This window comes from Dermochelys coriacea, chromosome 6, assembly GCF_009764565.3.
Source record: "Dermochelys coriacea isolate rDerCor1 chromosome 6, rDerCor1.pri.v4, whole genome shotgun sequence".
In the NCBI taxonomy this organism is placed as follows: domain Eukaryota; kingdom Metazoa; phylum Chordata; order Testudines; family Dermochelyidae; genus Dermochelys; species Dermochelys coriacea.
Window position 1 is genome coordinate 114231874 of NC_050073.1, and position 25398 is coordinate 114257271.

The following is a 25398-nucleotide window of genomic DNA, read 5'->3' on the forward strand; positions in this document are numbered from 1 at the left end:
AGAGAAGGTTTGTTCACTTGGCACTGTAGGCCAAATGCAGAATTACTCTACAATGAAAATCCAGCAATTCCCTTGCAAAAAATCCCAGAACATATGCCCACAAAAAAAGCTTAACTGCTCTGCTTGAGAAAATGAAACCCATTTCACACAAGTGCAGCAAGTATTTTATTATGCTCATGGAATACAGCTAACACAAATTCCCATTCCAAAGCCCCAATCTTGCATCAGGCTTTACTAGCATCAAACTCTGCACCCATACACAGTTCCATCAGTGAGACACTGTACGGACAAAGGGGCAGACCTCAGTGCAGGATCTACACCTAAAGAAGTAGATAGCTAATTCTGGGTCACATTTCTAGATCATCTATCAAAGCCTTAACACTAAATCTGCCCAGAATTAAATATTCATATTCTGCACATCAATAATACTTTGCATGATACATCTAAACAATCTTTCTGTGGTTCTCCATAACCCATCATGCTTTGTATCTAGTATTTGTAATAGTACCACCCTGACTCCACCACAGCCAAGTATGTAGCCCTCTATTTTCTCTCGTGATTATATTATTGTTCACTTTTTTAAAAATGAACATTAAAACTAAATTAAAAAGGAGAGGAGACCATGTGCATGCAGAAATAAAATATCAAAATATTTTTTGTTTTGAAAAAGGGATAACATTAAAAACATAAAACACAGAAATACAGCATTAGAGGCAAATCATAATCACTTAGGAATGAATTAAGTAAACAACACCAAGATATCGGATTCAAGTTAGCACATAAGCAAGCCACACCCCCTTGCTATATTTCAAGCTGCAAAAATATCATGGAGCCTTTCCAGTTATTTAACTGAAATTTGAGTGGGTGGTGGCTACTGAGTGTAGCAGGCAAGCACAGCTGGTATTTCTACCGTTTGAAAAGAAGTGTATACGCAGGACTCAATATTTCACTGAAGCCAGTGGTTCCATCTCCCTTCTTGCCCCACCCCTAGCTCACACACACTGTGCTGTTGCTGAGCCAGAGAACTAGCTTTTGGGCCTGATTCTGAAAGACAGTGAGGAGCATTAAGCCCTTTGCATTTCTCTTTTGCCTCTATCAGGCCAGTTGCTTCTGCCAGTAATAAAGATACCTTCATCAAGTTTTATGAGCCTGTCCAAAGCCAAATGAAGTCAAAAAGAGTCTTTCCACTGACTTCAGTGGGCTTTGGATCAGGCCCTATGTGTTCAAAGTGTTGCACAGATATTAATCTATTAATCACCACATCACCCCTCCGTGCAGCAGGTAAATGTGAGCCCCTGACCCCAAACCACCTACTTATGACCTCCCATTCCCAGAAATTGAAAGCAAATTCTCTAGCCCACAGACACCTTCACCAACTCAAGAAGACTCATTATACTGAGCTTTGTGATCATTAGGTTTCTATCTATCTAGATATCTAAGGTACTTCTATGTGCCCCATTATCATGGTACAGTATCTGAACCCCTCTGTCTTTATTTATCCTCACAGCATCCCTATGAGGTAGGCCAGTGCTATTATCGCCACTGAAACTAAGGCACAGAGAGACTAAGTAACTTGCCCACAGCCACACAGGACATCTCTTCTGGAGCAGGAAATCTCCCGCATTCCAGATTAGCACCCTAACCACTGGACCATCCTTCCTCTTTACTGGGGGTTGGGGAGTTTATTTTACTCATTTTCAGTGTTGAGTTTTGGCTCTTATAGTACCAGGTAACTTCTTAGAACCATTGTTTTTATAGGTTTACTTGAAAAGTGAAAGAAAAATACTCATACTAACTTTTTTAGCACATCTCATTTACTGTTTGCATCCTAAGCCCACATACCAAAAGGCCACATGCCATGCAGTTGCTATGTGCAATCAAGAAGTGAACTGCAGACAGGATACTGGGATTTACAGCAGACACCATAAACAGGATGTACATTTCACTATAAATCCCCTGATAGGAACTTTTCCATTTTTAAAAGTGACTCGTGAAAAACAGAGCCAGTGTTGTTTAATGGACTCTTTCCTATTCTAGTTAAAATCCAGAATCCCTAGTTGTAATAAAACAGCAATCTGGATAGACCAGGGATTAGGTTAGACCACAGAGGATTACCATCTAGGAATTCCCAGTTTGAGCAATCTCTGGAATACCAAGTCCACCTGACAGGCACATACTCATGAAGGTAAAATAAAGGAGATACAGATAAGTAGAAGGCAATTTTGGAAAGACGCATGTAATCTAATATAAAATGCAGAAAAAATTATCCATTTATCACTATTTGTGAGGTTTCAAGTAAACAGAAAACACACTATTATTCTTTCTTCCTAATCATTCAGGGATTATTCAACACATTTGAATTAAATCAAATCATTGCAATATGTTAAATTATTAAACACACCTAAAATAGTTTCTGCTCTCATCCTCTTATGTTATCATCCTTTTGGGTACCATCAAATATTAATATATACATGTCAATAAATAAAGAAAACAACTCAGCACCTACTCTGCTAATGAACTGTTGAAAGGCTACATCCTTGCATTTGTATTTAGCTCCAAAATGTAACAGGCTGAAAACCTGTTTTTTTTTTTTCAACCCTCTCATCCTCCCTAAACTATTTGTGTAGTGGAATTTTGGGGTCACACTGATACTATGATAGCTAACATGATGCAACCTACTAAAAATAATACATCACTCCCATTTATGCAAATTTGTCACCACCAATCAACTCTATAAATTAAAAAAAAAATTTAACTTCTAACTCCACTGGCCATACACCATCATTTGAATCTTCTTCTATAGTCCATGAAAAGGATAGATCAGCGTATAATTGGAGAACTCAACAGCATATTTCATATTCAGAGATATCCTGTCTTTATTTCTATTATCAACACATAATCACAGGGTTAAGTGGCCCTCAACTGGGCTAAGGGGAATTACGCTCCAGTGCTGGTGTTCAAATTGGCTCAGCAAGCACGCAAGTAAATTTTGTATCCTGCCTAGGCTTGTTGCAGCAGGGAGCTCACACCTACCACCCCTGTGCATCCAGGCTTTCCTGCCAGGAATTAGTATTGGAAAAGGTGAGCTGGGGAAAGGACCAGGTGTGTCCTTTGGGACACTTACCAACCCATCCTAGCCTGCATCAAAGAAATGAACAAAATCTCCTGCTGCAAATAGAGAAAAGCTTCTAAGCAGCTCCAGATACTAGCCCAGCTGCCATATCTTAATGCTCACCTCCACCACACATACACCCCTGCCCTCACACCCTCTCCTCATTTCAAGGTAACTTCTGGATTACATGAGAGCTGCTTCGCCCAGTAGCTCCCAAACCTTTTACCATCGGGCCCTGCTTGTATCAAAGGAAATGAGCCCAGGCCGCCCCTCCCCATGTATTAGAGACATTTGCATATAATCATATACCGGCCTTTTGTGGCATACCTGGGTACTAAAGGACATTGAGCAACGTGGCCTTGCCACAGCACAGCTCAGCGAGAGAGAGGAGCTGGTTTCTATGCCGACAGCTTGTCTAGAGAGGAAAAAAGTGACCCAAACAAACTGGAGAGCAGCCTGTAAGTTTCTCCATGGGACCAGGTCTCCAGCAGAACAACTATTGGGAGGGGGCTAGGCAGCAGACTGCCCTTTGCACCACCCTGCCAACAAAGCACGGGGGCAACTGGCTGCTGCCTCCTCCCTCACTGGTATCACACTGTTTGGGCATCTGCAAGGAGGATGCGAGGAGAGCAGAGGAAAGACAGTCCCTGCTGTCAGTGGAATGGCACCTGGCAGCCAGGAGCAGTCACTGCAGAGGAACATCTGCTCAGCCCTTGCAGCTGTGCTGAGTGCATGGGAGAACCCTTAGCTGAAGCTGGAAGAAGGAAACACAGAAATTTAACACAAAATCCCAGGTAGCCATCTCTTAGTTATAAGAGTGTAAACAAACAACTGAAGCAAAAGTTTTAGGTCCCACCAAAACACTGCACAGGAGGCCAGGCCCCACAGTTTGTGACTGTCTGATTTAGGCACCATGTATAAATACAATAGAGGCAATATCCCTCTAACTAATGCATCATGTATTGGGCATGATCTCCAATACACTCTGCCCAGGCAGGAGCAGCCCCTCCTTTATTAAACACCTCCTACATGAATGATAAATATTGTAAACATATACCCAATCAATACAATGGGTCCAGTTCCAGACTTGGCTGCATCCTCTTTAGGTGGCTATGCAGAGCCACCACACATTAGAGCAATCTCGGAGGCTGCTCTAAGTTATGTTGCATGCCACATCGGATCCTGCAGCAATAGAGCATATTGGAGGTGTACAGCATTGACAAATCTTGTGATTTTACTAAGAGTCTCTCAAGAGTTGGTGTCTTAAAACCCCAGCTGTTGGAGTCACGTGATTACATACAAATCTCAGCTTTCATTTAAAAAAAACCAAAAACCAAAAAACAACTTTTTAGCCCTCCCATGGTTGTGGAGTAAAGCTTGAAAATATGACACTCTAAAGACTCAAAAAACAGAGGGCAAATATATGATTTATGAGATTTTTAAAAAAATCTCATGATTTTGGAGCAGGATTTGTGAATTCCTGGGATTGGCAATACTGGGTGTAAGGTCAACTTTGCACCATCCTTCCCACTCTCCTCACCTCCTGTGTTGTACTTAGAATCTGATCCAACATTTTCAAGCTTTATTAAACTTAATTTATATCTTCTTAAACTATCTAACTACAAAGACTAGCTCACTATGAACCAAGTTACATTTCTTCCTTTTACATATAGTTTTCTTTTACCATGTCTTTTCTTCTGTAGTCAAGTATGACAATTTTACGGGAAGCTGCCACACGTTGAACAGTTTTCCTTTCTAAAAGTTCAGTAGCTAATGCAGCGAATGCAGAATGCTGACATTAATTTAACAAATTAACATTAACATTAATGTTAAACAAAAGTTCATATAATAATCTTGATGGCCATGGGGTGGGATAACCTGTAATTTTAATATTTCAAAATCTTTTTGTAGCTTTGCTTGTTGTATATCACAGAGTTCTCATAAAACACAAAAAACCATCACTCAGTGGAGCTACACTGATTTATACCAGCTGATTATTATATATTTGTATTGTGGTAATACCTAGGAGTCCAGATCGTAGACCAGAACCCTATTACACGAAGCACTTTACAAACACAGAACAAAAAGATGGTCGCTGCCTCATTAAGTTTACAATCTAAAATGAATTGCTCATCTAATCTAAACCCAGAATTTGGCCCTTACATATATTAGTAGAATGGTTAAAATTCCTTCGACACTATTAAAACTATTGCTTGGCTGTGACCAAGTGACTGAAAAAATTCTAGACTTTGCCCCTATAGCAACCAGATTAGATCAATGTTGTGATGTCCTTGGATGCCTTCCAGGTAAAGTAATGTACTGACTTTTGAATGTATTATCAAGGCTAGTCACCCAGACTACATGCCTGCTCAGTTTTTTTCTTTTTCCATAACTAAAAGATACACACTAGTTTCTTTTATCCTGTGCATTATACAAAAGTGAACATAAATCATACAGTTAAGAATTAAGATTTTCAAAAATAACATCCTAATGACAGACTTCTAAGTCCATATTTAAACACCTAAATAAGTGATCTGATTTTCAGAAAGTACTGACAGTTCCTCACTCTCTGAAAATGAGCCCTCTCTAAGGTGTCTCAAGCTGAGTACCTAAAAACTGACAAACACAAAATCTCCAGACACTTTGAAAATCTTACTTCTAGAAGCTTAACTTTAGGCTTCTATTTCTGAAAAACTCTTAGCCTTAGTGTTTGCTCTTGAATTTCCCTGTTATTCCCACTTGCCATCTGTTACTGAGGATCTACTGATTTGAAGGCTAGTGGTTTTTGTCTACTATCTTAAGAAGTATGTCTTTAGTGCTTCTAAGTATATATTTCCAGTTCTGTAATTCTGCCCCAAAGGTTCTACCAGGGTCTCACTTCTTAGTCCATTAATGTATTCTGTTGATGTATTCTGACTGTAATGAAGTCAAGTGCAAAAGGCAAAGATATCAGTTAGAAAGAAGTTTAGCTTTAGATCATTGTAAATAGTAATTAATCACAATTCATAGCTCAAGAAACATTTCCGCAGATCAGGATGACAGAAGACACTTTGCAGATTCGTTTCAGGTTCATCTGTCTTCAATGTTTTCCCTCAAATAAATCAAAGAGTAACTTCACTCTAACTGAGCCATTGGGAAATCCTTTTATAGGGGGTAATACAGCCCATTTCCCCCTACAGAAAACAAAAAACTGAAAAATCAGCTTTGTAATGGACTTGATCCTGAAATCAAGATCAGTTTTTGCACGCAGAAAGACTGTAGGATTGGCTATCAAAGAAACCAAGCAAGGAAACATAGCATACCGTAAACATTTAAACAAAACTCCCTATTAATGTGCAAGACAAGTACTACTATTTCAAAAACGCATTCCAAAATTTATCCAAAGAGACAAGTTTAGGGGGAAAGAAATTCTTCTCAGTCCTGCATACTCCAACAAACGGTTAAGGAACCTTTAGCTTTATCATTTTTAGAGCTCAATTCTGCCTCCCTTACTCATATTGACCAGCACCTTATTACTCAAGTAGTCCCATTGAAATAAAGGGGACTGCTTGCTTTGTAGTGTGTGACTCAGTGTGAGTGGGGGTAGCAGAATCTGGTCTTTAATTAGCTTGCGGGGAAGCCAGAGAGATTTTATGCTCATTGAGGCCCTGAAATATATATCCACAGGGGACGGAGACAAGAAATAAGAAGAAAATGCAGCAAGACTACAGTATTATCTAAAGCAAAGACTATTTAGTGCTTTCCACTAATAGCACATAAAAATTAGGCAAGCAAAGGCATTTTTTTAATTTGCAGAGAGATACATAATAAATTATAGGAATTGTGTAACCCTTTAATATTTCCCTTGACAATTGTTTACAGTAACATGTGTTCAGCTCCGGAAAACATAAGAAACTGTGAGCAAATCTGTTCCAAAAAAGGCAATGACTCTGTAAATACCATGAAGAAAAGCTCAGTACTGTGTTTCACTTTCCAGTTGAAAAGCCTCTGGAGAGATATTTACAGAAGTCTGTATACAGTACAGAAATAAATGAACTATATCTGATACCATTTTTATGTTTCATTGGATTTCAGATTTTCACTCAACTTGCTCACAGCCACAGACATTTGTCAAAAACTGACATGAAAAGTTACATGAAACTTGCATAACTTACCTTGCAGTGAAATCTGAAGATCATCTATTTCCATGGAAGATTGCTCCTCAGCTGATGAAGATGATTTCTTACATGCCATATTAAACTCCTTGAAGATTGTATCATTCCCACATTATTTCATCTGACAAACTGAAATGAGAAAGAAAAAGAAAAAGAAAAAGAAAAGTTAGGAGATCAGCACCTCTGTGTTTTCATTAAGAACTGGTGCTCTTAAATGCTACAGTCTGATAGAACACATGCTTTTTTCTTTTTCTTGCTATGGTGTTTCCTTAGCTTATGTAGAACAAAGTGACTACGCCTACTTTTTGAATCATAAAGTTATTATCCCTTGGCTCTATTCAGGTTATTTCTAACGTCTGGCTGAACTCCAGAATTCAAATCATGGATTCATATGTGTCTTGTCATAAAAAGGAAAGCACTGCATTTATAAAGATTCAAAACACTGTAGGCTTTTTGTAGGAAATCAGGTTGACAAAGGCTCATGTACATTTGTTACAGACTAACCCAAAAGGTTTTCTTTAAATCTTTGTATTTTACAGACTTCTTTTCCTGCTTGGTAATTGTTAGAGCAGACTGAAAACAATAGCAGCTGAGCTTGCAAAGATTACACAATTAAAGTGTAACAAAAAAGGTGATGGTTGACATAACAGAACAATCATTCTTGTTGTTCCTATCTGTATCTTAGCTACCCCTCTTCTCCCACAAAGTCTATTTCTCACAAAGGAGTTTTATTTTCTAGCCCTCGTTATTTCCCTTCTATAGATGCCTCCCCCATCTCTAACGCCATCTTAGAGAACAATATACAGTATCCTTTTTAAAAAACATAGTGTTATGTATGTGACTCTAGTAACTACATTGTTTAACCTGACAGTGGGAGAAAAACTGGCCTCTCAAATACAGAGTGATATTTTTATCAAAAAGTTAAAAAATTAAATAAAGTCAAACAGGTCTGATCTTAAACAAACTCTGTTCACAAACAACAGTACATTTTCAGCACCAAGTATAACGAGTGGCATGTCCAATTCTTATTATTTATTAATATTTAGTTTTGTGTATCTAAACTCCTAATCACTATGCTGAAAATTAACCTCTCCTTTCTGGTGTTTATTTGGTTCGAACAAAAGGCTAACATTTAAGACTGTGAAACACTGAAAAAACATTCTGCCTTTCTTTCCTACATACATAGGTGATGGAACTATGGGTGCAGGTGGTACTGCAGCACCTCCTGGTTTGAAGTGGTTTCCATTATATACAGGGTTTACAGTTTGGTTCAATGGCTCTCAGCACCTCCACTATACAAATTGTTTCAGCACCCCTGCCTACAGAATCTTAAAAGAATGTTCAATTAAAAAGAAAGCTTGCTCCCAGTTTTCAGTGTTCCTTTAAGAGTGAACGCCAAACCTCTAAAAACAAAACAGTTTGAAATCCCCAAACAATAAGAGGATACATATATACTGAATACCAATGTTTCCTGTCTTCCATGGGCCTATTTCATGAGGTGACACTACACTAAAAGCCAAAACTTGTTCATCTGACTCGTATGACATTGAAGTCAATGTGCTTGTGAACATGCGGGGTAGGATTTGGCCCTAAAGTTCTACGGTGATTATTTTCCCAATGTATTTAAAAGACAAAAGGTGTTTATGGAAGTCTCAATAAAAATCAAGACATTTTAAATGTTAAAGAAAAAGTGTAACACAGCGGATAGTGCCCTAGACTGGGAGCAAGTAGATCTGGGTTCTATTCGCAGCTGTGCCACTAACCTGCTGTGTGACATCATGTCACACTCTGTGCCTCAGTTTCCTCTCCCATCCTTTATCTGTCTTGTCTATTTAGACTGTAAACTCTTAAGGGCAGAAAACTCTCTTACTATATGCTCTCTAATCTCAGGTGTTGTCTCTAGGTATTACTATAGTACACATAAATTAATAATAATAATTTTAACCAACCTATACTGTACTTGGATTTATTATATATCCAAAATGAAAACCAAGTGAATATCCGCCTCATAAATTTAGGGCTAGACTGCAACCTTCTTACTCACATGGAGTAGCATCTGACTCCAAAAATAGTACCTTTGACTTCAGTGGGACTTCACTCAAAGAAAGATACTATTCAGTGTGAGTAACTGTATTATATCTAGCCTTAATAAATCTACTGCACACACTAGGTTAATAAGATTGACTGCTATTGCTTTCGTGTTCCTATTAAATATTTCCTTTTTTATTTTACATTTACACTGATCCTTTTATTGGATAACTATCTGACACAATTATGTGTAGCAGTTCCTTATAACAGAATGTATTAATGGGTAATTATGAAAAAACTATGTTTTAAAAAAAATTAAAAGCTTTTGAATGGCAGTGTGCCATTTCAGTATGGATACCTCAGTTGAAGAAATTACCTTTGCTTTTCCATCTCGCTTGAAAGTTCAGGAAAGCATTTAAGCTTTTGTAAGTATTGCCAACCCCATGAGCTCAAAAAATCATGAGTCAAACTCAGAAAAATCATGGGACTATCTTCAAAATCATGAGAGGTAGCAACACTGTTTTAAGTCCCATGTCCCCAATGAGACTTAAGTACATGCTTAACTTCAAGAGAGATGACCAAATAATGATGCTTTCCTGAACAGCCTTTATGACTACATTCTAGACTCTGAGATAGATTTAGAGGCTTCACCAGGGGAGATTACAGAGCTTTAAGTGTACAATTTGTATCACTTCATTTTGTGAGTATATTTTTATTTACTCCAGATACAGTCATGATATTTAATTTTATGAAAAAAAAAGAAGTTACCAAATGTAGAATCCATATGATTTATAGTGGAAATGATGCTATTCTCAGCAAAATCTGTGTAATTATGCGTTATAATTACAAATTAATTTATCAGTTTAATAATGTGTGTTTGCAGTAATTACACAGGTTACCTGTGTAAACATTGTGCACATCGACTGAGTCTTCCTATGGGACCCAATCCTAAAAATCCTGAGCTCACACAGTGGAGCTCAGAGATGGCCAAAAGTGAAATAAGGGCCACAAACCCATGCAGCCAAGCTGCAACCTGCTGGGTATGGGTGTAGAGTGGATGACAAAGCCCTCTGAGCCACAGCTGTATTGGTTCTCTCCTTTGTGGATCCATGCCCCCAACATGCCCCCTTCCCCGCACCTTGCAGGGCCAAAATCCACAGCAGAGTTCTTCCCATGTGGAAGTGACCATGGTACCATCCAGCACACAGGGTTTCTACTGTGTTTGGTCTGAATGTGCACGTTTGTGATCTCAGGATTAGCACCGTGGTTATTAAATAACTGGAAAACAATCCTGCCTCAAGTGAGCCTGAGAACTTTGTTGTTGCTGTTATAATTTGGATGCATTGTTTTGAGCCTGATATTTCTATACCCAGTAAGTGTGTTTCACTTGTCATATGCTACATGCAGATTTCCAAATCTGGGATTGATGTGGATTTAAAATCATTGGGATAATGGAAGTAAATGACCCAGCTCCTAAAAACTTAGGTCTTATGTACACAGGGAAATTTACTAGCATAATTATACCAGTATAATTACATTGCCAGTAAATTTCCCCATCTAGACAAGTTCTAATTAGATTAGAACTCATACACAGAAGATTATATTGCAAAGTTGTGGGTAATATTCTTACTCTCTGCTTGTTTATTTATAAGCAACTATTTCTAGGGTGCTCATTGCTATACAACTAATACGTGGCGGCTGATAAACTAGTTTGGCTGCACACATTATGTTGATGTTGCAATGGGAATTACAATTACTCCTTTTCTTTTTCGTCATTCCTACTGTAGATCCTCATATTGCTTGTTCTTTTTTTCTCTTCTCTTCAGTGCCACTGATTATTTATGACCCACCCAGGAATTCTGAAAGTATTTCCCTCTGCAGAGACCTCTACATATAAACTAAAGCCTGATCCTAGCAACAGATTATTATTAAGCATGAGTCCAGTTGGAGCAGATGTCATGGATAGAAACAGCTGATTTTTGTCTTTAGTTTTTCTTTCATTGTACAATTCTATTTGCTGCCTAATAATTAACAGAGATCTTTTATATTTTGTTTTTGGAATACATTAGAATAGAATCAGTAGTATCTATACCTATAATGAGTTTTGAGCTTTTCTAGTTGCTAGTAAAGTTGTTTTGAGATGATTTTCCCAGTATTCTATCAATCTTCTCAATGGGAAATTTTCAAGATCATGTCACCATACATGACTGAGAGAATTCCCACAGACATCACAACAATTAAGGTTCTATAGGTATTTACATTTTCATCCAAGTTCTGATGGGTTGATACATCTTTTGTTTTAAAGTAATTTATAGCATGCTGAGATGTGACCTACAGGTTTCTGCCTCAACATTATATTTACCATTTTTCAATAGGTTTACTTGCATGAAAAATCATCAGGGGGTTAGGTATTTTTACATGCACTTCTCTGAAACCCTTGCAACAAAACACCCTCAGCAGGGTGGACTCCTGCTCTAAACTGAACGTAAAAGTAGTTCATTTCCAGGGAAAAATGCTTGGAATGTACCCAGGGGCTTCTGGGGAGATATTGTCTTGACAACCTTTCCAGTTCTACAGCACCCAGCTGGAACACTTCATCGTAAATACTCAACTCTCTTTCCCCAAATGATATTGAGCCAGTTCCTCAGCTGTTACAAATCAGCTATTTCCACTGAGGTCAACAGAACTACGCTGATTTACCCCAGCTCATGCTTTGACCCATTATCTCCTTGACTGGCTTCATTTTCCATGAAAAATAAACATGTCACATACTTTCATCATTCAATAAGCAAAAATTTAACTTGTTCCAGGAAAGTTAAAAGTAAGATTTAAATCCATTAAAAGCACGTTAGTTCTGAGTAGCACAGTCCCCATGTTTTCCCAAGAAAAATAACTACTTCCCAACAGGATTCTAGCCACCCCGAAATTGGCAGTGAGGACGGTCATGACCGTGTCCCTACTCCGCTCAAGTCCCTGTTGCAGAGGACAGTGTATCAAGCTCTCCATTAAAGTGTGCTCCATGTGTGAGTTGGGAAGCTCTGAACTATCGGAGACAACTTTGCATCCTTCCCTCAGAGAAGTTTTCAACACGGAAAAGTTTAGACATCCTAATTAGTTCTGCTCAGGCACAGTGGAGAATCAGTTGGACTCTAACTCTAGATCTAATCCTGTACCCTATACTCACACGAGTAACCATTTATGAGAACAGTCCCATTAAAGGTTAGCTGCAAGGGTAAGATTACTAACAGGAGTATGAGTTATAAGACTGTCCCTTCTATAATTACTTTATTTACGACAACCAGCGACAGTACATTTTTTCTTTCCCAGAGGCTTCCCACCAATCCATTTATAATCCTGGCAAGATTCCCAGGAAACATAGGGCTATACAAAGGCTATGTCATTTTTTAAGGCCAACAAATGTTACTTCTTTGTTTTGGTTTATATACAAATAGTGCTTCCTGTTAAACAAGTATAATTGATCTTCTCATTAAATTTATCAGACAATGATGTGTACTTTTTTAATAAAAAAAAAAAGTATCTTTCCTGATAGTCCTTTTTGTTAAACATATCACCACCAATTTCAGCATGAGAATTACATACTTTAAATTGCACTAATGTTGCATTTTTAAAGCATGCCACCGTTTTCATTAAAAACACTAAACTTTCACATAATATATGTCCATTTTCTTTAAGACTGCACATAGTGTCTCTTGTTTAAATGACTATAATCGTTCAGGTTATCACTAGCTGCTGAGAGACTTTCAGTCATGATTTTTTAGAGAGATTGTGAAATTTAATTATTTGACGTCAATACACTAGACCAAATTTTGCCCTAAAAATGCATGGACACAGCTTCTAAATACATCAATCTGAATTCTGTGCATGAATCCAAGGCCAGAATTTGGCCCCCAGAGAAACGTGTGTTCTATTTGGCTGTGTTCTATTTTTAGAGCTAGAGTTTACCTCAGATTTATTTCCTCATAACTAGAAATCCAGAAATGGAGCCTATATAGTTGTCTGATAAACCTGAATTTTCAATTAATCTGCATTCAGTTATCTCTTCTTATTAATAAAGAACACATAATGGTCAGAGTGACTGTAACAGTCTATGCAGTAACTCAAAAAAGAGACTGATGCCGAGAGGTGGCTCAATGGGTTAAGGGCCCTCTCCTTGAGGGAGCAGTAGAGTGCAGGAAGTCTAGGGAACTGGGGCAAAATTCTGGCCCCACTGAAGTCAGTTGGAGTTTTGGCTGGGATTTCACCTCTGGAAACTACCATTCACAGCTACAGGGCCTACACTGCACTTACACATTGTGCTGAAGTCTCTGGATACGTAAAAAATGTCATTGCCTGACTCATTGCTGCCCTCCAGAGCAGCGTATTCAAGGCCAGAATGGAGATACTTTCTCCACTGCATAGCAAGTCCAAAGGCTCCCTTGTATAGCTGCTCTGCCTGTGACCCTTTCCCACTGCATGGCATAATGCAGCCAGAATGCAGGCCATCCCATTAAATAAAACATTCGTAAAGGGCTGAGGGGAATAGTTACATCATTAAAAAAAATAAAAAACATGGATGGACATAAAATCAGTATTGGTCAGCTGAGAAAAGTGGGATACTCCAGGAAATTTGATTTCATCTGACTACTTATATCATGTTCCTACCATAACAACAGAAGTGTCCTTGATGTACAACCACATGAGCAATTCTTTATACCCTTCTCCCAGTGTCCAAAATTTGCCAACATTCAGAAGGGAAGAGGGAGGAGGATTCTAGGACTGTTATGGTGACATTAACTCTCACTTGGCAGCTTGACAAACCAAGATAAACGGAAGATGTAGCCTATTTTGATCCAGCTTATTTCAATAAATTGCTCTTTTATTTAGAAACATTTCTATTCTGCCTTTGGGATTACCATTCAAATTGCTTGTTTATTGTCTTAACAGAGACCCAGGGCCTGAGTCTCATTTACACAAGGCCATTTGATACCACTGATGGTGTAAAGGGCATTTAAAGTGGAAGAAAATGATAATTACTTCCACTGTACATTGTCAGAGTGCTGTAAAAGGGCATAAATATCAATGAGAATCAGGCACACAATCAAGGTTGCTTTGAAAACGGTACAGATTTTTCCTTCCTGTTTTTTTTAATGATAAAGGAAGCAGTCTAATGGTTAAAATACAGATTATTCTGCTGGTGTGAACCAACACTAACCAGGGCACTGGGTTTCTCTGAGAGATCACAGATCTGTTTTTGGAAACAAAGTTCTGAATGTCAGTAACCTGTTAGCAAAATCAAAAGAAACAAGCCGTGTGAGGTGATGCTGGAGAGACTGGTGTGGATTCATAAACCAAATCCTGGGATTGTCCCTGGGACCCTGGGTCTGTTCTTGTAGAGAGCAAGATTCCCGTAAATTGCAACACACTATTGTCTCCTAAGAACAGAGCAGACAAAGCAATCAAGGTGACAGGAAGGAAAGGGATGCACAATGTCATGCTCACTCACAACCCAAAACAGAGCAGAAAGGTCTCATGTTAGGCCTATCTGCCTTGACAGTATTCCTTTAAAGATCAAGGATTGTTTAGATTGCTATTTAGAACACAAAAGAGGCATCACACTGCAAGCGGTTCTTAGCAAAAAACTCTTCGATAATGTTTGCTGTTCAGTATTAGACAGAGAGCAGGAGATCAATCACAGGAGAGAGAGATTGAGAAAGTAAAACTCAAACCAAACTTCCTGAAACTTGATAGGAAAATTAAACTTTAAATGTAGTAACAGATGCTGAATTGACAGCCCTGGATTCATCCCTTATGGACAGACCGTGTCCAGTTCAGGCTACAGCAGTGTAAACTTCCACCCACCATCCCACCAACATACATGAACTCTGATCTGGAAGGATTACCCCATAGGAATAAGAAATCACTTCGTCTACACTAGAATGCAATTCTTTCTGGTGAGAATTACATCAAGAATGACAGTTAGGGCCTTATTTTCAAAAGGCTTCTGTTCTGTGGACATACTGTTTGCATACAGACCACCACTTTCAGGCATATAATCTGCATGACCAAACTTCTGCAAGCAGAATGAGAGTCCGTTTTACAGGGATGACCTTAGTGCTTATGATGAGAGAAAAATCTGTGTTTCTACAACTTATCTAGGTAGATTTTCTCCACCAAGTCCTTCAGCACTGTGAAACAAAGTACTTTTGTTTAGATAATTGATTAAGACAAACTAAAACAATGCATCTGTCTCTGCTTTCAAGGAACTTATTGCTTTTTAATTTTTTAAAACTTTAATTCACAGAATGGTTTCAAGCCAACACAATAACTTTTTTGGTACAACAAAAGCCAAGCCAGCCACGTTTGGTAACAATAATAAGACGTCTAAGAGGTGACAAGTCAGCCCAATTGCCTACAGAAAAGGAACTTTATACTGTACTAGAGCTGTTATGACAAGTTATTATTATACACAAAACACTACCTTAAAAGAACAATAAGGTTACAAAGACAAGCAGTTGAAAGATAGGAAATGCCATATTTAAGGTTGCCTCTGCAATCTTATTTTTCCCCCCTTCTGCATATGCATTCTGATACAGTCTTTAATTACATGACCACATGCTATAAGCCTTAACTCAGATATTTCCTAACTTTTGAGTGTTTGACTTTGCAACCTTAATGTTCTTCTAATGTATGTTTTTGCACATCATTTCCTAGGTTTTTAAAAAAGCAAACTAAAAAAACCCAAAATACTACCACATGCAACCATACTGACCATCACATGGGTCTTCAGAAAGTTTGGAACCTTTAGATCCACAGCACAGATCTCTATCACCTGAGCTAATGGAGTAACTGATAGCAGTATTAGATTGTCATCCTCTATACAGATCAGCCATTAGAGAGGAATGAGACACACTGATTGACAGTAGGTTTCAAAGGTATTTGCAACCAGCAGAGAACTGCTGAGATTCAGGAATTCTGGATTCACTTCCAGGTTCTGGAGGGGAGTGTTCTTTCGTGGGCACAGACCCCGTCTGCTCCTGTTCCTAGTCTTTACTTATCCCAGTCTCTTTGCTTCGGCAGTCCCACCCTCAACCCCCTGAGGCTCCTCATTCTATTTTCAGTCTCTTTTCCCAGCCCGTACCAGGCTACTCATCTTAGTCCCAGTCTCCTTCCCCTAGGCTCCACACTCCAGTCTCCCCTAAGGCTCCTTGCCCATCTAGTCCTTGTCTCCCCCATCCCCAGCTCCCAGTCTTCCCTCCTTGCTCCTTATCCCAATCTACTCCCTCTTCCTCTGCTCTCCCCGTACAACTCCTGTCCCCACTATTCACCAGCAGGGGTAGCATTGAGAGTACAGGAGAGAGAGAGAGAGAGACTCCCTCCTCCCATTTCCTGTACCTGTTCCTGCTGCCGCTGGGAGCAGCAATAGCAGGGAAAATATCCTGCTCAGCCCATTGCAGCCTTGGGCTCAAGCATGCCCAGTTCCGACAGATTTCTTGGAAAATTTAGCTGTCAAACTCTCAGAAGTCTCTATGGAACAAATGCGAATGGAGATTTTTCAAAGGCTGATAACTTGGCCAAATTTGGACTTTTCATGGAAAAGGCATGTGGCTGACACCAGCTAAATTTCAAATCCCTTCTCCAAAGCACAGAGGTGCAAGAACTTCTCAATGAAATAGTTACCAGAACTTTTTTAACATGGGCAAAACAAGATATTCTCTCCCCCTCTCCCCCCGCAGATCCCCCCAGTCTCATGAACCATTCTTGCTGAAACGTTCCAGGAAAAAAAAAATCAACTTGAGGCAGTCACCTGGTATGAAAAATTTCTGCCCAACAATTTCAATTAGGCAAAGTTGTAAGCAATTGAAAACAGGACAATCTTAAGTACAGGTAATGCTACTAGCCCTACCTACAATTAGTATTACAGCAAGGCCTGGACACCCCAATGGGATCAGAGCCCCAGTGAACTAAGCAACATACATACAAAGTCTTAGGGACAGTCCTATCCTGAAGGGAGTAAAATATATATCAACAAGACAATTATTGTTCCTGTTTTGCAGATGGAACACTGAAGCATTGAGTGATTAAATGACTTGCTCAAGATCACACACAGGAAGGCTGCAGCTGAGCCTGAAACTGAATCCACATCTTCTAAGTCTCAGGTCAGTGCCTTAATCACAAGACCATCCTTTCTCTCTGCTAGTTGCTTTATTCTTAGAGCCAGGTCGGATTTCTTCTGATGTTGCCAAAACAGGACAAATGTCTACAGATCTTGTGCGTCTCCCTCACCAAAGCAGACTTTCAAGTGTCAATGTTATAAAGCATGAAGTTATTTGTCAACAAGCTCAGTCAAGCAGTACAAAAAGCGTGTTGTAGAAACGGAGCTACTGTTCCATTCTTCACTGATATTGTTTGAATGAATGATTCTAAGACTCAGAAGGCCATGACTGACAATGGTACTGTAGACAGACTCCAGTGTGGGAATTTTCAAAATTATAATGTACATTTCTGCATGTTTTCCAATTCATTCGTTTTGGGAAAGCTGGGCAGAACAAAGCTCTAGTAGCAGTTTATCATAACAGTGCAATAATCTAGCATGTGAACACTGTCTCACAAATCCTTACTAATAGGATATGCCTCCAAACGTCTTTGAAATCATGCATTGCTTTCCCACTGAATATACATGTGGACTAGCTTTACTGAGAAATATTTGAAAGGAGGAACATAGTGACGAGAGTTGGGGAATTGGGAGCCAACTAATCCCATACATTTGAAATATGAATTTTGACAACTATATGAAATGGTAGCATCAGACCACAGGTGAGTTCTGTGAAGACATTCAAAGTCAATACAGACCACTGAAAAGAGATGTAATTGCTCCTTGTGACGGGGCAGAGTGGCCCCACACTGGTATCACAGGGGTTAACCCTTCCTTCCTGGCAGAGTAAGCCCCGCCCCAGAAACCCTGCTGGACATGTGGAGTGGAGATACGCTGGAGGGGAGGGATAGGATACAGAAGGACCTAGACAAATTGGAAGATTGGGCCAAAAGAAATCTAATGAGGTTCAATAAGGATAAGTGCAGGGTCCTGCACTTAGGATGGAAGAATCCAATGCACCGCTACAGACTAGGGACCGAATGGCTCGGCAGCAGTTCTGCGGAAAAGGACCTAGGGGTGACAGTGGACGAGAAGCTGGATATGAGTCAGCAGTGTGCCCTTGTTGCCAAGAAGGCCAATGGCATTTTGGGATGTATAAGTAGGGGCATAGCGAGCAGATCGAGGGACGTGATCGTTCCCCTCTATTCGACACTGGTGAGGCCTCATCTGGAGTACTGTGTCCAGTTTTGGGCCCCACACTACAAGAAGGATGTGGATAAATTGGAAAGAGTACAGCGAAGGGCAACAAAAATGATTAGGGGTCTAGAGCACATGACTTACGAGGAGAGGCTGAGGGAGCTGGGATTGTTTAGTCTGCAGAAGAGAAGAATGAGGGGGGATTTGATAGCTGCTTTCAACTACCTGAAAGGGGGTTTCAAAGAGGATGGCTCTAGACTGTTCTCAATGGTAGCAGATGACAGAACGAGGAGTAATGGTCTCAAGTTGCAATGGAGGAGGTTTAGATTGGATATTAGGAAAAACTTTTTCACTAAGAGGGTGGTGAAACACTGGAATGCGTTACCTAGGGAGGTGGTAGAATCTCCTTCCTTAGAGGTTTTTAAGGTCAGGCTTGACAAAGCCCTGGCTAGGATGATTTAACTGGGACTTGGTCCTGCTTTGAGCAGGGGGTTGGACTAGATGACCTTCTGGGGTCCCTTCCAACCCTGATATTCTATGATTCTATGATTCTATGTTCCAACTGGAGAATAGGTATAAAAGCCCGCAAAGGTGCTCAGTCTGGGCTGACCACCAGAGAAGGCGGCACATCGCCAGCTCCTGAGGAGGGACAGCCAAAGCTCCCGGATCCAGGGGCCAACCAAGCCTGGATGCACCCGACTTCCCAGACGGAAGTCTCGGCAGGAGGGGACGGACCGGAGGACACCCCCCCCCGGAGTGGAGAAGATGACACTGAGGATAGGAAGTGACTTAGGGGCATTTTAGAGAGGGGCAGCATTGCAGCTGCACTGACGCTCGGCATCTTGCAGGCGGATCCCCGCCAAGCTAAGCACAAGGGGAAACCCCGCCACTAGGACAGTCCTGGGTTGGGACTTGATGGAGAGGGTGGGCCCGGGTCCCCCTATCCCCCCCACCCTGGGATACACTTCCCCACCTGAGAGGGAGTTATCTAGACTCCAGCCGCTAGGCCACACCGCCCCGCTTGCGAGGGGGATAGTATGGTCTCCGGCCGCTAGGCCGCACCGCTCCGCTTGCGAGGGGGATAGTATGGTCTCCGGCCGCTAGCCACACTGCTGCAGCGCGGGGAGCAATTTATGTGGTCCCTAGCTGTCGGACACACAGCCCAATGCTCAGGGCGACGCATGGACTCAAGCCGTTAGGTCCCGCAACCCCGACTAAGGGGCGAGCACAGGGAAACCGGCCATTGGGCCACATTGGAACGCCCTCACAGGACGGGCATGGGAAAGTAAGAGTGGTGAGGCCCCGACACCCCGTCTACCCCTGCCACAAAGGGGCCTGCGGTGCCGGACCCGTCACAACTGGTGGAGAATGCGGGCAGCGATCAAGGCCTGATTTAAGGATGCAGGAACTCAAGATGGAACCAGAAAAGCTACTGAAGTTGCTGCTCAACAACCAGCAGCAGCAGGCTGCGCAGCAGCAGCAGCAGCAACAAACACAGCTGCTCCAACAACTAGCAGCCCAACAGCAGCAGGAGCAGCAACAGCAGCGCGGCAGCAGGAGCAACAGCAGCAGCTGATTAGGGAGCTGACCGCCCAGCAAGAAGCCAGCCAGGAGCGGTTGTTCCAACAGATGACCACGCTGCTAGGACACGCACCACATCCTTCCTCTGGCGCTGCCGTGGGCAGGGCCGGGGCGGGCCTCGGAGGGCTACCGATGCGCTTGACCAAGATGGGGCCCAGAAACAACCCCGAGGCCTTTCTCGTGGCATTCGAGAGGGTTGCCACCACCGTCCAGTGGTCCACGGACATTGGGCTAATATACTAGCCCCCTACCTGACGGGCCCCACGCAGGCCACTCATCATAACCTCAACCCACAGGAGGCGCTGGACTATTCCAAGCAGCCATCTTAGACCAGACCAGCATCAGCCCCAAGACCTACTGCCAGCGACTCCGCCAAGAACGATACGCGCTGGGGGCTAGACTGCGAGTCGTGGCCCAACGGATCCGCAACCTCTGCTGGAGGTGGCTCAAGCCAGAATGCCGGACAAGTCTTCAGGTTGCCGAGATGGTGGCTCTGGAGCAGTTCCTGCAGACCCTCCTACCGAGGGGAAGGAGTGGGTGCAGTGGCACCGCCAGAAGACCCTCGCAGAAGCAACCTCACTAATGGAGGACTACCTGGCCATGGAGGGAGAGCAGAAGGCCGGCTCAAAAGGGGGGGAGATCTCAGGCGAACGGAATCCAGCCCCGGGAAGGGGGGCCCGCAAGGCGGAGGGGGGAGCCCCCATCCATACGCCCAACCCACAGGGACCCCACCGACCCGCGCTGCAAAGGATCTCCTGGGGGCGAACCCCAGGTGGAGCCAAGACGACTCACCAAGAAGACAAGGTACCCCCCAGGACACCCCACCCAGAGAAGGAAAATGGGTGCGGTGTTATGAGTGTGGACAGATGGGGCATTTCCAGAGGGAATTCCCGTACATGGATTGTAATTATGGACAGGTTTGGGCCGCCGGTCAACGGGCCTGGAGGTGGGAACTGGGTAAGATCCTCGTACCAGTGAGAGTGGATGGGACGCCAACTATGGCCTTGATAGACTCCGGATGTAGCCAGTCAGTCATCCGAGTGGGGCTGGTAAAACCCACTGGCCCCACGGGGGCCCCCATACACCTGCAGTGTATCCATGGGGATGTGAAGCCCTACCCCACCGTCTGGTGCAGCTCGAGACAGCGCAACAGGGAGGGCGGTGCCTGGTTGGGGTGGCTCCAAAGCTAGCTTACCCTGTGAATCTGGGCCGCAACTGCCCAGACTTCGCTGAACTCCTGAAAGAATGAGGTAACCGACTGGTGTGGCCAAAGGGGGGGTGGGCCAAAAGGCCGGGGTTACTAGGCTAAGCCACACCAGACGCTCCCCTGGAGGGGCCCTCAGAGAATCCCAAGCTAGACGAAGGAAGCCGGGCCCTGGCTGAGAGCCAGGTGAGGGAGAGCCAGGGATGGCTGGATATCAATGCTGATTTCCTAGAAGTCCAAAGGGGGAACACCACCTTCAGCCAGGCCTGGGAGCAAGCGACCAGTGCCCCGGGGGAGGAAGACCCAACCCGCCCCGAAGCCAGCAGCAAGGCCCCCACTTTGAGATCCATAACAATCTACTCTATCGGGTGGTCCAGGAACCCCAGATGGAGGAAGAACTGTGCCAATTGTTGGTCCCGAGGCAGTTCCGGCGGAACTTGCTCCACTTGGCTCACTCCGTACCTTGGGCCGTGCATCTGGGGAGGGAGAAGACACTACAACATGTGGCCCAGAAGTTCTTCTGGCCAGGCATTCATCAGGAGTTACGGGAGTACTGCGCCTCTTTCCCAAGTGCCAGAAGGCCAGCCCGAAGAGGGTACCGAAAGCCCATCTTGTGCCCATGCCGGTGATGGGAACACCTTTTGAGCAGATTGGCCTGGACTTGGTGGGACCCTTGGAAAAGAGCAGCTCAGGCCACAAGTACATCCTGGTCGTGGATGATTATACAACCTGGTACCCAGAGGCAGTACCATTACAGTCCACCATGGCCCCAATCATCGCCAATGAGATCCTTCAGATCTTCGCTCGTGTCAGCCTGCCGCAGGAGATACTGACAGACCAAGGGACTAAGGTGACCTCTAGATTGATGGTGGAATTATGCCATCTGCTGAATACCTATGCACTGAAGATCTTTGTCTACCACCCTCAGACGGATGGGTTGGTAGAGAGATTTAATGGCACTCTGAAAGCCATGCTGAGAAAGTTTGTGGACGACGATCCCCGGCACTAGGATAAGCTACTCCCAGCGCTCCTTTTTGCTGTGAGAGAGGTACCAGAGGTGTCCACAGGGTTCTCCCCTTTCAAACTTCTCTACAGGAGGAGACCCGGGGGAATTCTAGATCTCCTGAAAGAAACATGGGAAGAGCAGGAGACCCGGGTCAGAGGATCCATTCAATATATCCTCCAACTACAGGAACGGCTACACACGTTGGGAGCCTTGGCACAAAAGAACCTGGTGAAAGTCCAACGTAACCAGGAGGCTCATTATAATAAAGGAGCCAAGATGAGAAGTTTTGAGCCGGGGGACCACAACCTCTTGTTGCTACCTTCCTCGGAATCCAAGCTCTTGGCAAAGTGGCAAGGCCTATCAACTATGAAGTTCGGCTGTCATGATGAAGGAAGAATACGCAGGTCTACTATGTGACCCTCCTCAAGGCCTGGAGAGACCGCGAAGGCCTGATGATTGCCCCATACCCGCCAGAACCCGAATTGGGGCCATTGGCCGGGGAACTCGTGGAACCAGGGGCGGCAGCCATAAGCCCAGAACTCGACCCGGTACAGCAGGAGCAGGTACGACAGTTGGTATCAGCCTTCCCCGCAGTCCTGTCAAACCAGCCAGGGAAGACCAGGTTGAATAGCCACCATATTGCCACCATTCCCGGCCACAAAGTGAGGGAGAGTTATCGTCCCCACCCCAAAAAGATGCGGGAGACCATGTGGAAAGAGCTCGAGATGATGTTGGCCCTAGGAATGGTCGAAGAGTCAAGAAGCATATGGCAGCCCAATAGTACTAGTCCCCAAGCCGGATGGGACAGTCAGGTTCTGCATCGACTTTCGCAAAGTGAACGCGATCTCCCGTTTTGATGACTAACCCATGCCCCAAGTGGACGAGCTGTTGGAATGATTGGGTAAGGCAGAATTCATCTCCACCCTAGACCTGACCAAGGGATACTGGCAGATCCGCTGACACCCACCTCCAGAGTAAAGAGCTTTTCCCACACCATTCGGCCTCTTCCAATTCAAAAAGATGCTTTTTGGGTTACACGGGGCCACGGCCACCTTCCAGTGGCTCATGAATCAAGTGCTGAGCCCCCACACTTCATACGCCACAGCATATATCAATGACATCGTCATTTACAGCTCCAGCTGGGAGGAATACCTCCAGCACCTCGCAGACGTGCTGCACGCCCTGGGCAAGTCAGGTCTCACCACAAACCCGGGCAAATGCCAGTTGGGCCAACGAGAAGTGACCTATCTAGGCTATACGGTGGGCTGAGGGAAACTCCTCCCTTTGGTAGATAAAGTAGAGGCCTTGAAAAGCTACCCCACTCCCATGACAAAAAAACAAGTTTGGCAGTTCTTAGGGCTGGCCAGATACTACCAACGGTTTGTACCTAACTTTGCCACGCTCGCAGCCCCCCTCACAGACCTGATGAGAAGCTCCCCGCCGAAGAAGGTCCAGCGGTCAAAAGCCTCTGAGGAGGCCTTCGATGCCCTATGAGAACAGCCGCTCCAGGAACCTATACTGAGACAGCCCGACTTCTCAAAGCCCTTTGTTCTTCAGACCGACGCCTCCAAGGTAGGGCTGGGAGCCGTGTTGTCCCAGGAGGAGGAGCACCCCATCTTGTATCTAAGCCAGAAGCTGTTTCCCCGAGAAACCCGGTATTCCACCATAGAGCAGGAGGCCCTTGGTCAAATGAGCAGTTGAGGCACTGAGGTACTACCTTTTAGGGAACACCTTCTCCTTTGTGACAGATCATGCACCCCTTAGGTGGATTAACAGCATGAAGGAAGCGAATACGCAGATCATGCACTGGTATCTGTATCTCCAACCCTATCCCTTCCACGTGTCGCTGGGGAAGGCTCATGGGAATGAAGATTTCTTTTCCCGTGTGGGGGAAGAAAAGTTCCAGGATATTTTAAAACCAGCCACGGTTTTAAGGGGGTGGATGTGTGACAGGGCAGAGTGGCCCCGCACTGGTATCACAGGGGTTAACCCTTCCTTCCTGGCAGAGGAAGCCCCGCCCCGGAAGCCCTGCTGGGCATGCTCCAACTGGAAAATAGGTACAAAAGCCTGCAAGGTGCTTAGTCTGGGCTGACCACCAGAGGAGAAGGAGGCACACTGCCAGCTCCTAAGGAGGGACAGCCAAAGCTCCTGGATCCAGGGACCAACCAAGCCTGGACACACCGACTTCCCAGACGGAGGTCTCGGCAGGAGGGGACGGACCGGAGGACACCACCCCCCCCGGGAGTGGAGAAGACAACACTGAGGGTAGGAAGTGACCCAGGAGCATTTTAGAGATGGGCAGCATTAAAGCTCAGCGTGTTGTTGGTGGATCCCTGCCGAGCTAAGCACAAGGGGAAACCCCGCCACTAGGACAGCCCTGGGTTGGGACCCGGTGGAGAGGCCAGGCCCAGGTCCCCCTACCCACCCACCCCCACCATTGGGATACACTTCCCTGCCTGAGAGGGAGTTATGCGGACTCTAGCCATTGAGCCACACTGCTCTGACGTGTGGGGCGAGTTATCAAGACTCCAGCCACTAGGCCACACCATCCCGCTTGCAAGGGGAATTGTATAGACTCTGGCCGCTAGGCCACATTGCTCCAATATGGGGAGTGATTTATGTTGTCCCTGGCCGTCGGGCCACACCACCCGATACTCAGGACGAGACATGGACTCAAGCTGTTAGGTCCCGCTATCCCAACTAAGGGGCGAGCACAGGGAAACTGGCCACTGGGCCGCACTGGAACGCCCTTACAGGTTGGGCGTGGAAAAGTAAGAGTGGTGAGGCCCCGACACCCCATTCACCCCTGCCACAAAGGGGCGCTGCAGTGCTGGACCCGTCACACTCCTCAAGGAACAGCACTCTCCATGGATCAACACTTACCACAGACATCTGTGCTGCAAAAGTGTCTGGTTTCTCCAACTCAGAAGGGCTCTTCAGTGTGTATTCTGGGAAGAAAATTCAGATTTCCCACAACTTCAAAATCGGGCCAGCTGTGCTGCTTTTTCCCACTGTTAGCCACTA

General features: G+C 43.9%; 1 protein-coding gene across 1 annotated transcript in view; it reads right to left on the bottom strand.

Annotated features, from left to right (window-relative positions):
* SYNE2 (spectrin repeat containing nuclear envelope protein 2) overlaps window positions 1–25398 on the bottom strand; it is a 267053-nt gene that overhangs the window by 229160 nt on the left and 12495 nt on the right. Inside the window, 1 exon segment of the mRNA XM_043517646.1 lies at window positions 7267–7395. Coding sequence (XP_043373581.1) covers window positions 7267–7345 — 79 coding nt within the window. The 5' untranslated portion in view covers window positions 7346–7395.